At 41.3% G+C, this 14938-nt stretch overlaps 1 protein-coding gene across 2 annotated transcripts in view; it reads left to right on the forward strand.

Moving 5' to 3' along the window:
* Positions 1-14938, forward strand: part of LOC141270821 (phospholipid-transporting ATPase IC-like) — a 193004-nt gene that overhangs the window by 74582 nt on the left and 103484 nt on the right. For both annotated transcript variants that reach the window (XM_073680932.1, XM_073680927.1), the window contains exons 5-8: positions 70-168; positions 8014-8075; positions 9517-9589; positions 10625-10695. In XM_073680932.1, coding sequence (XP_073537033.1) covers positions 70-168; positions 8014-8075; positions 9517-9589; positions 10625-10695 — 305 coding nt within the window. The remainder of the gene's footprint in view (positions 1-69; positions 169-8013; positions 8076-9516; positions 9590-10624; positions 10696-14938) is intronic.

Here is a 14938-nt window from a genome sequence, read left to right on the forward strand (position 1 = left end):
TATAAATGAAATATTGTTTTAGCTTTTGGAATAAGACTGTGACATAATGACATTCTTATCTCATTTCAGCTGATTCCTATAATATCCACAGTCTCGTGGTACACTACTTTCATCCCCTTAATAATCGTTCTGGGAATCACAGCAATAAAAGACCTTGCAGACGACATTGTAAGAAAAAAGAAACTACCACAGTTTTCTATAAGACAGATGATTGACAGCTGGTGAATGGAGCAGACTAGAAGGAATATATGACAATCCAATAAGTCACTATAGGATAATTATGACATCCCGGAACATCTGGATTTCCTTTTATTAGCATTTTAGATGCTGTTTCATTAAGCAGAGTGTTAGTGACCTTTGGCAAAGATGAGCCGATATTATGGGTTCAAGGAGGAAATCTGAAAATAGGAAAACATTTGTGCTATCACTGATGATAAAGCTCCATGAGTGCAGATCATATTGTGATCACGTGGAGACGGCTCTTTGGTTTATTACACTCATGGCTCAGGCATCCTACCGATGAATGATTTTATACAAAGGGTTCAATTACATTACATGGATTGACATTTCAGAACCTTTGCACTTGTTTTCAAGTCAAATTTAAACATTAGCATTAGGATAAATTTTAATTTGGAATGTCAACATTCATTTTATTATTTAATGCGCTGAAAAAAGAGAAAAAAAACCTCGAAAGGGATAAAATGGTGAAAACAAAACGCAGTTCCTCCGTTGTTTTTTTAATTTTTGATTTTACTAAGTTCATTGTGCAGTAAAAATGATCTGACAACATGATTCTTCAGAACAGTGCGATTACAGCGATACTAAACTTATAAGGTTTAATTTAATATTTAAGTGGTTAAAACGTTTTAGAACTATGTAAAAAAAATATTAATTTTCTGTCTCCAATATAGAAAGAGACTCATAACTTTTTTTATTTTTCCATCCAGGGAGCTGTGTGAGGACTTGTTTTTTGGACAACGAGTTTATATTTTTATTAATACAATTTTGGTGTTCATATAATTTTTTTGAGGGGGGGGGGTGATTCAGTGACCCCCAAAAAATGAACTTCTGTCATTATTTTTATTTATATATTTTTTTCGACTTTTATTAATCATTTTATATTTTGATAGATTGGGCTTTTACGCACATGATGATGGCAACTATGTTTATTTTTTAAGTTTCAATTTTTTTTAAATTGGAAAAACTTTTATATTTTATAAACTTTCATTTAACTTCTAAATTATTTTTTATCCCCCATAGGGAACTTCAACTTTGTTACATTACATTGTATTGCAGTGGTGAAATAATAATAGTAATAATTAAAAATAACTGATGATCTCCTATGAAGCCCAGGAACCGCGATGGGGGCCTGCAGCGGGCCAACACATCAGCTCTTTGCAATTTCGTGAATGAGAATGATGGGCACCAAAACATTTGCAGTCAGCAATTTAACTGGTGTTTTCAGAGATTGACGGTGGCATTTTAGGACTAACTGTTGTTTTAACCTTTTTTTCCCTTAAATCATTTGTAGATGTGGATATAAGATATTTTGTAAAATATGTATCAGAGAAATCCGCTTCTTTCTCCCCCTGGACTGATCTTTCATTCTCAAAGTTCTGAATTCCTGGGTAAAATCTGTATTCAGTGAAGACAGACGTTCACATTACTGAGATAGGAGATGACAGTTGGTGTTTATAAAGTTCTATGGGCAAATTTAACATTAGTCTCAGTAGAATGTCTGGTTCTGCCCATAGCTCCTCCTCCTTCATAGAATTTAAATAAATACACCCTATCTCAATAATGGGAAAATCTTCACTGAATTTACCCATGAATTGAGAATGAAAGATCAGTTCAGGAGGAGAAAGAAGCTCTCTGATAAGATTTATTACAAAATTGATTACTTTCATGTGTATTATCGATTTATGAAATAGAAATTAAACAGACGGTTATTCTTTAACCAATTCAGACCATTTTCTCCCCTTCATGACCTGGCATTTTTTTTTTTTACATACATGTGGATTAAGAACCTGTAGAAAAATGTTTTTGTTTAGATATTAAAGTAATTTTCACTTTTTTTCTTGATACATGAGGCCTTGTTTTTGTGGTATCTTAGTACTCTTCTTTTTTTTTTTAAATTAAGGAAATATGTCTCTGCTTTTCACATTTTATGACCACAAAAGGCCACTGAAATAATGTTTCTAATTACTTCCTTGTTCTGTACCAATTATATTTATATATCAAAAATGTTTTTTTTTCGACGAGGTCTAATAACAATTTAGATTTTTTTCCCACCTTTATGTATTTATTTTTCATTTATTTCACATATTTGACCTTTACAAGGTTGTAAAAGATCTTTTAACTTTTAAATACTTTTTTAACTAATTTCCACTGTTTGGATCTGATATCCTAGCCCCAGTCAGGTGCTGCTTACATAGAAATCATGGGGCCCCATAGCAGAAGTTCTAATTTTGCCCCCACCCCAAAAAAAAATATTAGTATTTGGAGGGGTCAAGGAAGAGCAACTCAAAACTTTGCAGCCCTTACAAAGTGTTTTTCCTCCTATTGCCCCCATAAAGTATGATTCCAACAATAGTGTCCTCCCCCAAAACATAGTATGATACCACCACAGTGAATTCTTCCACAGTACCCTCCACACTCGCGGTATGATGACCCTCCCCCAACACAGTATGAACCCCCAACTGTGATTGCCACACAGCCCTCCATACAGTATCATGGGTTTCCATACAGTATATTGGCCCCCACACCCCTCCACTCATTATGATGACCCCAACATAACCATCCACACCGTATAATGGCCCCACTAGCCCTCCAAACAGTATAGTGGCCCCCATTAGCCCTCCAAGAAGCATATTGGCCGCTATACTGCCCTCTACACAGCATGCTGGACCCCACAAAAACCTTCTCAGTGTATAATTTCTTGCATACAGTATAATAGCCCTCCAAACTGTACAATGGCCCACCACATAGCCCTGCAAACAGTATAATGCCCCCCTATGTACTCCTGTAAAGTGTAATGGCACCTCCATGTAGACCTGCAAACAGTATAATGCCCCCCCATGTAGTCCGGCAAACAGTGTAATGGCCCCCCACATATACCTGCAAACAGTATAATGGCCTCTTCACATAGACATGCAAACAGTATTATAGGCCGCACATAGTCCTCCATACAGAATAATGGGCCCCACATAGTCTTCCATACAGAATAATGGGCCCCACATAGTCCTCTATACGGAATAATGGGCCCACATAGTGCTCCATACAGAATAATGGGCACCACACAGTCCTCCATACAGAATAATGGGCCCCACATAGTCCTCCATACAGAATAATGGGCCCTACATAGTCTTTTATACAGAATAATGGGCCCCACATAGTCCTCCATACAGAATAATGGGCCCCACATAGTCTTCCATACAGAATAATGGGCCCCACATAGTCCTCTATACAGAATAATGGCCCCACATAGTCCTCCATGCAGTATAATGGGCCCCACATAGCCCTACATACAGAATAATGGGCCCCACATAGTCTTCCATACAGAATAATGGGCTCCATATAGTCCTCCATACAGAATAATGGGCCCACATAGTCCTCCATACAGAATAATGGGCCCCACATTGTCCTCCATACAGTATAATGGGCCCCACATAGTCCTCCATGCGAATAATGGGCCCCACATAGTCCTCCATACAGTATAATGGCCCCACATAGTCATCCATACAGTATAATGGGCCCCACATAGTCCTCCATACAGTATAATGGCCCCACATAGTCATCCATACAGTATAATGGGCCCCACATTGTCCTCCATACAGTATAATGGGCCCCACATAGTCCTCCATGCGAATAATGGGCCCCACATAGTCCTCCATACAGTATAATGGCCCCACATAGTCATCCATACAGAATAATGGGCCCCACATAGTCCTCCATACAGAATAATGGGCCCCACATAGTCTTCCATACAGAATAATGGCCCCACATAGTCCTCCATACAGAATAATGGGCCTACATAGTCCTCCATACAGTATAATGGGCCTCACATAGTCTTCCATACATTATAATGGCCCCACATAGTCCTCCATACAGAATAATGGGCCCCATATAGCCCTCCATACAGAATAATGGGCCTACATAGTCCTCCATACAGAATAATGGCCCCAAATACAGTAGTGGCCAAAAGTATTGGCACCCCTGCAATTCTGTCAGATAATACTCAGTTTCTTCCTGAAAATGATCACAAATTCTTTGGTATTATTCTCTTCATTTAATTTGTCTTCAATGAAAAAACACAAAAATAATTGTCCTAAAGCCAAATTGGATACAATTCCACACCAAACCTAAAGAAGGGGGTGGACAAAAGTGTTGGCACTGTTTGAAAAATCATGTGATGCTTCTCTAATTCGTGTAATTAACAGCACCTGTAACCTACCTGTGGCACCTAACAGGTGTTGGCAATAACTAAATCACACTTGCAGCCAGTTAACATGGATTAAAGTTGACTCAACCTCTGTCCTGTGTCCTTGTGTGTACCACATTGAGCATGGAGAAAAGAAAGAAGACCAAAGAACTGTCTAAGGACTTGAGAAACCAAATTGTGAGGAAGCATGAGCAATCTCAAGGCTACAAGTCCATCTCCAAAGACCTGAATGTTCCTGTGTCTTCCGTGCGCAGTGTCATCAAGAAGTGTAAAGCCCATGGCACTGTGGCTAACCTCCCTAGATGTGGACGGAAAAGAAAAATTGACGAGAGATTTCAACGCAAGATTGTGCGGATGGTGGATAAAGAACCTCGACTAACATCCAAACAAGTTCAAGCTGCCTTGCAGTCCGAGGGTACAACAGTGTCAACCCGTACTATCCGTCGACGTCTGAATGAAAAGGGACTGTATGGTAGGATACCCAGGAAGACCCCACTTCTTACCATGAGACATAAAAAAGCCAGGCTGGAGTTTGCCAAAACTTACCTGAGAAAGCCTAAAACGTTTTGGAAGAATGTTCTCTGGTCAGATGAGACAAAAGTAGAGCTTTTTGGGAAAAAGCATCAACATAGAGTGTACAGGAAAAAAAAGAGGCATTCAAAGAAAAGAACACGGTCCCTACAGTCAAACATGGCGGAGGTTCCCTGATGATTTGGGGTTGCTTTGCTGCCTCTGGCACTGGACTGCTTGATCGTGTGCATGGCATTATGAAGTCTGAAGACTACCAACAAATTTTGCAGCATAATGTGTGAGAAAGCTGGCTCTCCCTCAGAGGTCATGGGTCTTCCAGCAGGACAATGACCCAAAACACACTTCCAAAAGCACTATAAAATGGTTTGAGAGAAAGCACTGGAGACTTCTAAGGTGGCCAGCAATGAGTCCAGACCTGAATCCCATAGAACACCTGTGGAGAGATCTCAAAATGGCAGTTTGGAGAAGGCACCCTTCAAATATCAGGGACCTGGAGCAGTTTGCCAAAGAAGAATGGTCTACAATTCCAGCAGAGCATTGTAAGAAACTCATTGATGGTTACCGGAAGCGGTTGTTCGCAGTTATTTTGGCTAAAGGTTGTGCAACCAAGTATTAGGCTGAGGGTGCCAATACTTTTGTCTGGCCCATTTTTGGAGTTTTGTGTGAAATGATCAATGATTTGATTTTTGCTTCATTCTCTTTTGTGTTTTTTCCTTGCAAGCAAATTAAATGAAGAGAATAATACCAAAGAATTTGTGATTGCAATCATTTTCAGGAAGAAACTGAGTATTATCTGACAGAATTGCAGGGGTGCCATTACTTTTGGCCACCACTGTATACAGAATAATGGGCCCCACATAGTCCTCCATACAGAATGAGCCCCACATAGTCCTCCATACAGTATAATGGCCCCACATAGTCCTCCATACAGAATAATGGCCCCACATAGTCCTCCATACAGAATGAGCCCCACATAGTCCTCCATACAGTATAATGGGCCCCACATAGTCCTCCATACAGAATAATGGCCCCACATGGTTCTCCATATAGAATAATGGGCCCCACATGGTTCTCCATATAGAATAATGGGCCCCACATAGTACTCCATACATTATTATGGACCCCATATAGTCTTCCATACATTATTACAGGCCAGATATAGTCCTCCATACAGTAGTATGGGCTCCACATTAAAAATAAATAAATATATACTCATCGCTCCCTGTTCCCCGTTGCTCCGGTCTCTGCAGTGCGCCTTCTGACCTTCTGCACTGCTTGGCACAGAGGGCGCACTGTAGTGATGTCATCGCGCCCTCTGCGCTGAGACGTCACAGAGCTCAGATGAAGAGGGGGGATGATGGGAGAGGGAGGGTCATCTTTTAATGTCTATGCGCAGTCCACAAGTGGTTATACTGCATTTCACTTCGTTTTTGGCCCCATTCCATACACCAGCACATTACATAGGACATACCAGTACATCCTATGTCAAGAAAAGGGTTAAAAATGAAAAATTAAAAAAGGAAATTAAAATCTGCTTTGTGTCGCAATTTTTGGTACCCTTGGTGGTTTATCTCTAATTCCCACCACTTATGATATCTGCCTCATGTGCATCATTGCTGCATTCTGTTGCCCCCATGTGTCTTCACTATGCAGTGCAGCATTCCAATAGGTAATCCAGCCTGTTCAACCTTGTTTTATGTATCCCAGTAATGGAGCACCACGTATGTTTTTGTACTTTTATTAGTGCAAATTGTAGCGATCCTAAAAGTCAATTTCGACTCTTTAACGAGCCTTGCAATATGACGTAGGATAAAAGCCAAACTAGAATCTCAATTTGCAGACACAGTGTTTCTGGCTATTGCCCCTCATCAGTGCAAAGTATAAAATCTGATTTGGCTAGGTGAGAGGCTCTGGACTAGGATTTAAGGGGAAACGTTTCTCCTTGTGGAGACTGACAAACGAAGCCTGGCATGTCAGAGTGAGGAGACTTAAAGGCCATGCATGTTCCTCTTGGAAATTAAATATGCAAATTGTCTCTTTATAGAGGAAGAGGACTAGAACTCTACTGCCACCTATTGGAAGCAGCGATCATAAAAGTCAATTTCAACCCTTGACATATAACTTAGGATAAAAGCCAAACCAGAATCTTAAAAAAATATTTTTATGTGAATTAATAAAGTTTTGTATTTTATTCTCTTTTCTATGAAATTCACATTCTGTCTCTTCTATGGTTAGTTTTCTGTTTGGGGGGTATATAAGATGTTTCAATTACTTTTTTCTATTTTTCCATAGAGAAAAGAAAACAATAAAAAATAAAAATTTTATATATTTTTTTAAATCATTTTTTTTTGTAATAGAAAGTCTCTCTAGGGTACTTTAGCCTAGAATTGTTTGATTGCAGGTACAATACACCACAATATTTCTAAATTACAGTGTATTGTATATTTGGCAATCTCCTATGAAGCCCTGGAGAGTATCAAGATGGCAGACACCAGGGCCTGGAGGCTACTATGATAAATCATTAGCAACCCACAATTGCATCCTAGAGAGGCCGTTGCAGTGACCGAGTGGATCTCACCTCTGTCCAACCACTTAGATGCCGCGGTCACGATTGACAGCTGCATCTAAGGCGTAAAACTGCTATGATCAGACTTACCTAGAAGTAGATTACAACCAGATCAGGAAAGCCAGGAATCAGTTGGTGCAAGGGAGCTAGTAAGGGCCTTTTCCTCCATTTATTGTCTAGCCCATTTTAGTCTGTGGGCTAACAGGTACACTTTTACAATAAAGTGGGCAAAATGCATGGGACAAGTATGGGTATTTATAGTAGTGGGGGTCCTAAGGGCCTGATGAGATAAGAGTCAGAGTCCAGATCTCAAATATAGCATGGGGTAAATTTTATTGCCCGGGGGCTCCCGCCAACCTAAGTATTGTTCTTCCTTGGATTTGGCATAAAAGACTAAACTCACTAAATTAGAGAAGGGGGTTCACATACTTTTGGCAAAACATGAACAATAAAGTCCTTCATTTTGTTTTTCCAGTCTCGTCACAGGATGGACAGTGAGATCAATAACCGACAGTGCGAAGTTATAAAAGATGGAAGGTAAAAGTCGCTTTCTCATTGGCACTTATCATTCTTTAGCATGTGAGAGGCTGTGGATGGGGCTGAATGAATGATAGGCTGACCTAAGACAGTTTCGGGAGGTCACTGGAACATTCACTGGCTTGGTTTTCTTAAAGAAGACCTGTCCCTTAAATGTTTTACCTGGTGTAAACGCCGCTGTTCTCCTGAATCCGGCGATGTTTTTCTTTTGTTTCTGCGCCTCTCCGTTCCTGAGATATACCTGTATATATATCTAGTCTTGTTAGCCAACTGGGCATGGTCTTCAACTCTTCTCTGTGGGTGTGTTCTTGAGGACCACACCCGATTGGCTAGCGAGACTAGATTTACTTACAGGAAAGATGGAGCCATATCTCAGGAACAGAGAGGGGTAGGAACGAAAGAAAAACATCGCCGGATTCAGGAGAACAGCGGCTTTTACACCAGTATATAAATGAAATATTTATAGCAAGTTAGTGGTCCTATTTAAAGGGCACAAATCCACGTTACAGCTGCCTAGATTATCACCTGTTATATGATCTTCAAAAAGTCTTCCAAAGATTGACATCTCTCACCAACACTGAGACCTCCACAATCACTTGACTTGTATATACAGTTGTACATATGTATTCTTATGGAACTGGCTTGACTACTACATCTGCACCCTCTATTATAGTTATTTTTATTTCTAGAGCGCCAACATATTCTGCAGTACTGTATAGCTTTGTACACCACTGAGCGTGGATTATCATGCTCCAATAAATTACTTCTCCTAACCTTAGCTTGGGGTTTCCTTAATGGAGGCATGTGTATCCTTAGGGCATTGCCTATGTCGAAAAGAGAGTTAAACAATATGCCAACATAATGACAGACGAGCTGCATACATCAGGGTATAAATATTTTATTTTATTTTAATATAATTTATTCTTACCAATCCACCAGGGGTCTTCTTAGGTTTGGAATTTATCCACTATTGAAGTGATAGAGGATACATTTCCGATGGCTGAGGGTCCGACCGCAGGGACCCCCAACGATTCCAAGAACCGGGCCTGTGGGACGAGAGCTGTAGTCAATCATGGGCACCGCCACTCCTTTGATTCTTAATGGGACCACCGGGGGTAGCTTAGGTTTTGTAACCTCGGTTTTTGGTAGTGAAAACTAAAGCCGGACTCCCCTTTCCAAAGGAACTGCATTGTAAGCAAACAAGAGGGTGGGATCATGGAAATAGCATCCATACTGTGCTGGGTTATAACAGGAGAACCACTGTACACCTCTGCCTATCTGGCCTTCAGAAGATGAAGAAATGTGCTAAAAAGTATTTTTTGATTGGAAAATTTTATAGATTTCATTGCATTCCTAATCATACAAACACAGCCCTTTAGCATGTATCATGCAGCATGTACATTATTTTGTACCTACCGTAAATCTTAATTTTCATTTACAGCTTTAAGAACACGAAATGGAAGGATATTCATGTCGGAGACGTTGTACGGATTAAAAAAGATGCATTTATTCCAGTGAGTAACCATAATAATCTTAACATAGAATACTATGCGAAACACAAATTTTGTTTCTGCAGTCCACTAAGGACAGGAATATAATGCTATAATACTATAATTACAATAATACTGTCCCCTATGTACAAGGATGTAACTACTATAATACTGCCCCCTATGTACAAGGATGTAACTACTATAATACTGCTCCTATGTACAGGAATATAACTACTATAATACTGCTCCTATGTACAAGAATATAACTACTATAATACTGCCCCTATGTACAAGAATATAACTACTATAATACTGCTCCTATGTACAAGAATATAACTACTATAATACTGTCCCCTATGTACAAGAATATAACTACTATAATACTGCCCCTATGTACAAGAATATTACTACTATAATACTGCTCCTATGTAAAAGAATATAACTACTATAATACTGCCCCTATGTACAAGAATATAACTACTATAATACTGCTCCTATGTACAAGAATATAACTACTATAATACTGCCCCCTATGTACAAGAATATAACTACTATAATACTGCCCCTAAGTACAAGAATATAACTACTATAATACTGCTCCCTATGTACAAGAATATAACTACTATAATACTGCTCCTATGTAAAAGAATATAACTACTATAATACTGCTCCTATGTACAAGAATATAACTACTATAATACTGCCCCCTATGTACAAGAATATAACTACTATAATACTGCCCCTAAGTACAAGAATATAACTACTATAATACTGCTCCTATGTAAAAGAATATAACTACTATAATACTGCTCCTATGTACAAGAATATAACTACTATAATACTGCTCCTATGTACAAGAATATAACTACTATAATAATGACTTCTGTGTATAAGAATGTACAGTAACTAATATAAGCTGCCATACCATATATAGCCTTCAATCAAGTGTGGCACTGTTTTTGAAAAAAAAAGCTGTTTTTGTTTTTGATAATGAAAAACAAAGACTTTCGTTATTCAGCTGCATTTGTCTGATGCGTCTTATGTCCTGATATTCTATAGGCAGATATGCTGCTGCTCTCAAGTTCTGAGCCTAACAGCTTGTGCTATGTGGAAACAGCTGAGCTTGATGGGTAAGAAACTACAAATATATACATTTTGTTTAATTGTCATGTTGTTGCACATCCTACTATATTCTTAGGCTAAGTGCTCACGATGCAGAAATGCTGCAGATTTTTTCCGCTTCTCCCTGGCAGGAAAAACGCATACGGATTTTACATGCGTTTTTCCCGCCAGGTAGAAGCGTTTGTCAAGCGTTCTTCACATGCATTTCCGCATGCGGGTTATCAAGCGCTTTACAAGCGATCTTAGCATCACTTGGAAAGTGCTTGACAACTTGGTCACACTATATAAATCCATGCAACCGGCATTGATTTTATATAGTGTGACCAAGTTAATAGTTAAAAAAAAGACTAAAAATGGTAAAAAATAAAAAAAAAACATACTCACCTTCTGATGGCCCCCGGTCTCCTTCTCCGGTCTCCCCGGCGGCTCGCAATGGTCTAAAAGGACCTGCCATGACGTCATTTAGTCATGTGAAAAGTCACGCGACCGCCGACGTCAGCGGTTGCGTGACCCGTCACATGACTAAATGACGTCATGGCAGGTCCTTTTACACCACCGCTAAGGAGACCAGGGAGACCGGAGAAGGAGACCGGGGGCCATCAGAAGGTGAGTATGTTTTTTTTTTATTTTTTACCATTTTTATTCTTTTTTTTAACTATTAACTTGAGACCGGGGGCCATCGGATGGTGAGTATAATGTTATTTTTTATTTTAAATTCTTTTTTTTACAGGTACTATGGAGTCTCCTCTTCTCCAGACCCAGGTACCATCCGCACATTGAATTGCTTAATATCCGCATGTGCACGTGTAGTCATGCGGATATTAAGCGATTCAATGCAAGTCAATGGCGGCAATTACGCTGCGGGTCCGCAAAATTGGACATGCTGCGTATTTTTCCGCAATGATAATCTTCAGCGGAAATTTCCGCAGCATGTGCACAGCACATGCGGATTATCATTAGGGACCATGGGGTTTGAAAAACCCATAGTGGGCACGCAGCTTTAGATTCATTACCAGGTCCTGTCCCATGTTAGATGTTTAGTTTAATTGACGCTTTTGTATAGAACTCGAAACTTTCAGCATTTCTGTATGCACACAGTGACTACACCAGCAGAATAGTGAGTACAGCTCTGGAGTATAATACAGGATGTAACTCAGGATCAGTACAGGATAAGTAATGTAATGTATGTACACAGTGACTGCACCAGCAGAATAGTGAGTGCAGCTCTGGGGTATAATAGAGGATGTAACTCAGGATCAGTACAGGATCAGTAATGTAATGTATGTACACAGTGACTCCACCAGCAGAATAGTGAGTGCAGCTCTGGAGTATAATACAGGATGTAACTCAGGATCAGTACAGGATCAATAATGTAATGTATGTACACAGTGACTCCACCAGCAGAATAGTGAGTGCAGCTCTGGAGTATAATACAGGATGTAACTCAGGATCAGTACAGGATCAGTAATGTAATGTATGTACACAGTGACTCCACCAGCAGAATAGTGAGTGCAGCTCTGGAGTATAATACAGGATGTAACTCAGGATCAGTACAGGATCAATAATGTAATGTATGTACACAGTGACTCCACCAGCAGAATAGTGAGTGCAGCTCTGGAGTATAATACAGGATGTAACTCAGGATCAGTACAGGATCAGTAATGTAATGTATGTACACAGTGACTCCACCAGCAGAATAGTGAGTGCAGCTCTGGAGTATAATACAGGATGTAACTCAGGATCAGTACAGGATCAGTAATGTAATGTATGTACACAGTGACTGCACCAGCAGAATAGTGAGTGCAGCTCTGGGGTATAATACAGGATGTAACTCAGGATCAGTACAGGATCAATAATGTAATGTATGTACACAGTGACTCCACCAGCAGAATAGAGAGTGCAGCTCTGGAGTATAATACAGGATGTAACTCAGGATCAGTACAGGATCAGTAATGTAATGTATGTACACAGTGACTCCACCAGCAGAATAGTGAGTGCAGCTCTGGAGTATAATACAGGATGTAACTCAGCATCAGTACAGGATAAGTAATGTAATATATGTACACAGTGACTGCACCAGCAGAATACTGAGTGCAGCTCTGGAGTATAATACAGGATGTAACTCAGGATCAGTAGAGGATCAGTAATGTAATGTATGTATGCAGTGACTGCACCAGCAGAATAGTGAGTGCAGCTCTAGATTATAATACAGGATGTAACTCAGGATCAGTACAGGATCAATAATGTAATGTATGTACACAGTGACTGCACCAGCAGAATAGTGAGTGCAGCTCTGGAGTATAATACAGGATGTAACTCAGGATCAGTAATGTAATGTATGTATGCAGTGACTGCACCAGCAGAATAGTGAGTGCATCTCTGGAGTATAATACAGGATGTAACTCAGCATCAGTACAAGATAAGTAATGTAATATATGTACACAGTGACTGCACCAGCAGAATAGTGAGTGCAGCTCTGGAGTATAATACAGGATGTAACTCAGGATCAGTACAGGATCAGTAGTGTAATGTATGTATGCAGTGACTGCACCAGTAGAATAGTGAGTGCAGCTCTGGAGTATAATACAGGATGTAACTCAAGATCAGTACAGGATCAGTAATGTAATGTATGTACACAGTGACTGCATCAGCAGAATAGTGAGTGCAGCTCTTGAGTATAATACAGGATGTAAATCAGGATCAGGAACGTAATGTATGTACACAGTGACTGCACAAACAAAATAATGAGTGCAGTTCTGGAGTATAATACAGGATTTAACTGTCACGGGTGTGTCTGAGGTGACAGTCGCCCTGCAGTGGCGTGTAGGAGATCTCCACGTTTGGCATTCCAGACAGCTTCCTAGATAGGAGGCTGTCTTTAGGACCCAGCGACCACCTCCCTCTGGCCTGGGTGTGTATATACCTGGTCTCTCCAGGTGGGCGTCGCCAGTTATACTCATTCCTACTTGGAACTTGGCTGAAGCAGCATCATATCCTCTTTGGAGTCTTGAGGCCATGTGCTCTGTTGGAGTTTTTCTAAAGCTGAGTTGTTGTTCCCCTGTGTTATCTTCCCCTTTTGTCTTAGAGTACTAGCGGAGGTTGACTAGTGCTCATGACGCGCCCACTGGGCCGCGTGGGGAACCCGGAACAGGGCCCTTTTGTGGGATGCTGGGGGTTGTAGTCTCCGTGGTGGCGACCCGGTCCTGTGGCTCAGGGTGGTCAAACCAGTGGCAGTCTATTTATGTGGTTTTTATGATTTAATGTCCGACTACGCCACCCGTGGATCGCGGTCAAGGTGTACCGCCGCTGCGAGGCAGACCGCTGAGGCTGGTGTTGTGTGTGCAGCAGAGAATGGGATAACTCCCCGCGGGAGGAGTATAGCCTCAGGGCAGTAAGTGTAGATGATGGGAGTGATGGTGCACGGGCGTCCCAGTACTAGTAGTGCTGATGCGGTGAGAAAGCACAGAGACAAGGTGTTGCAGTTCAGGTTCTTTACTCACAGTTCTCATCCAGGTCACTTGTGCACAGATAGGACCGGCCGAGCCGTGCTGCGTCCACCAGGCAGGGGGCTCGATCAACCCCCAGGCAATTCCGGAGTGTGGCACAGGACTCCCTTCTATCCTTTCGTCAGCCGTGCCCCACCAGTGACACTACTTCTGTCCAGCTGCCTCGGGCTTTCTCCTGGGAGGACTGGGTGTCCACTTCCCTGACCCTATGTGGTGTGCCTTTCTAGTAGGTGTAGTGAGGCTTCGCACCAGTAAATAGTCACGACCGCCGGTTCTTGGTTAAGGATTAGTCGCCTCCACCAACTTGGGATCTGGTACCCTGTTCTGCCAACCCGTCACCCGCAATCTCCTGGGTCCTTAGGGTTCCTTCTGCCTTCGTGTCTCTGGGCCTCTCTTGGTGTTCTGTTCCTTTCTGTTCCTTTCTGTTCCCTTCTTCTGGCTCTGGCCTTCACTCTAGGCCTGCCTCGTGGAGCTGGGCCCAGACTGAGCCACAGCTCCCTGTCAGCCCTCTCTGGCTGAGCTCCTTCTCTCACTCCTCCTGACTGAACTTCTCCTCTCTTCCAGTGCTGGCTGGGCCTCACAGGCTAGGCCCGCCTCCGGAGCAGAGCTCCACAGAGGCCCTGCTCTGTCACTTCCTCTCTCAGACTGAACACTGTTCTAAGATGGTGCCCACCTTATATACCTCCCTCTCTGTGTATGAGCCCAGGTGACTTGCAACCAATGGGCTCCTACCTATGCCCAGAAA

This window comes from Phyllobates terribilis, unplaced genomic scaffold (assembly GCF_046119375.1).
Source record: "Phyllobates terribilis strain yellow unplaced genomic scaffold, ASM4611937v1 Scaffold_1__5_contigs__length_1240528914, whole genome shotgun sequence".
Taxonomy (NCBI): domain Eukaryota; kingdom Metazoa; phylum Chordata; class Amphibia; order Anura; family Dendrobatidae; genus Phyllobates; species Phyllobates terribilis.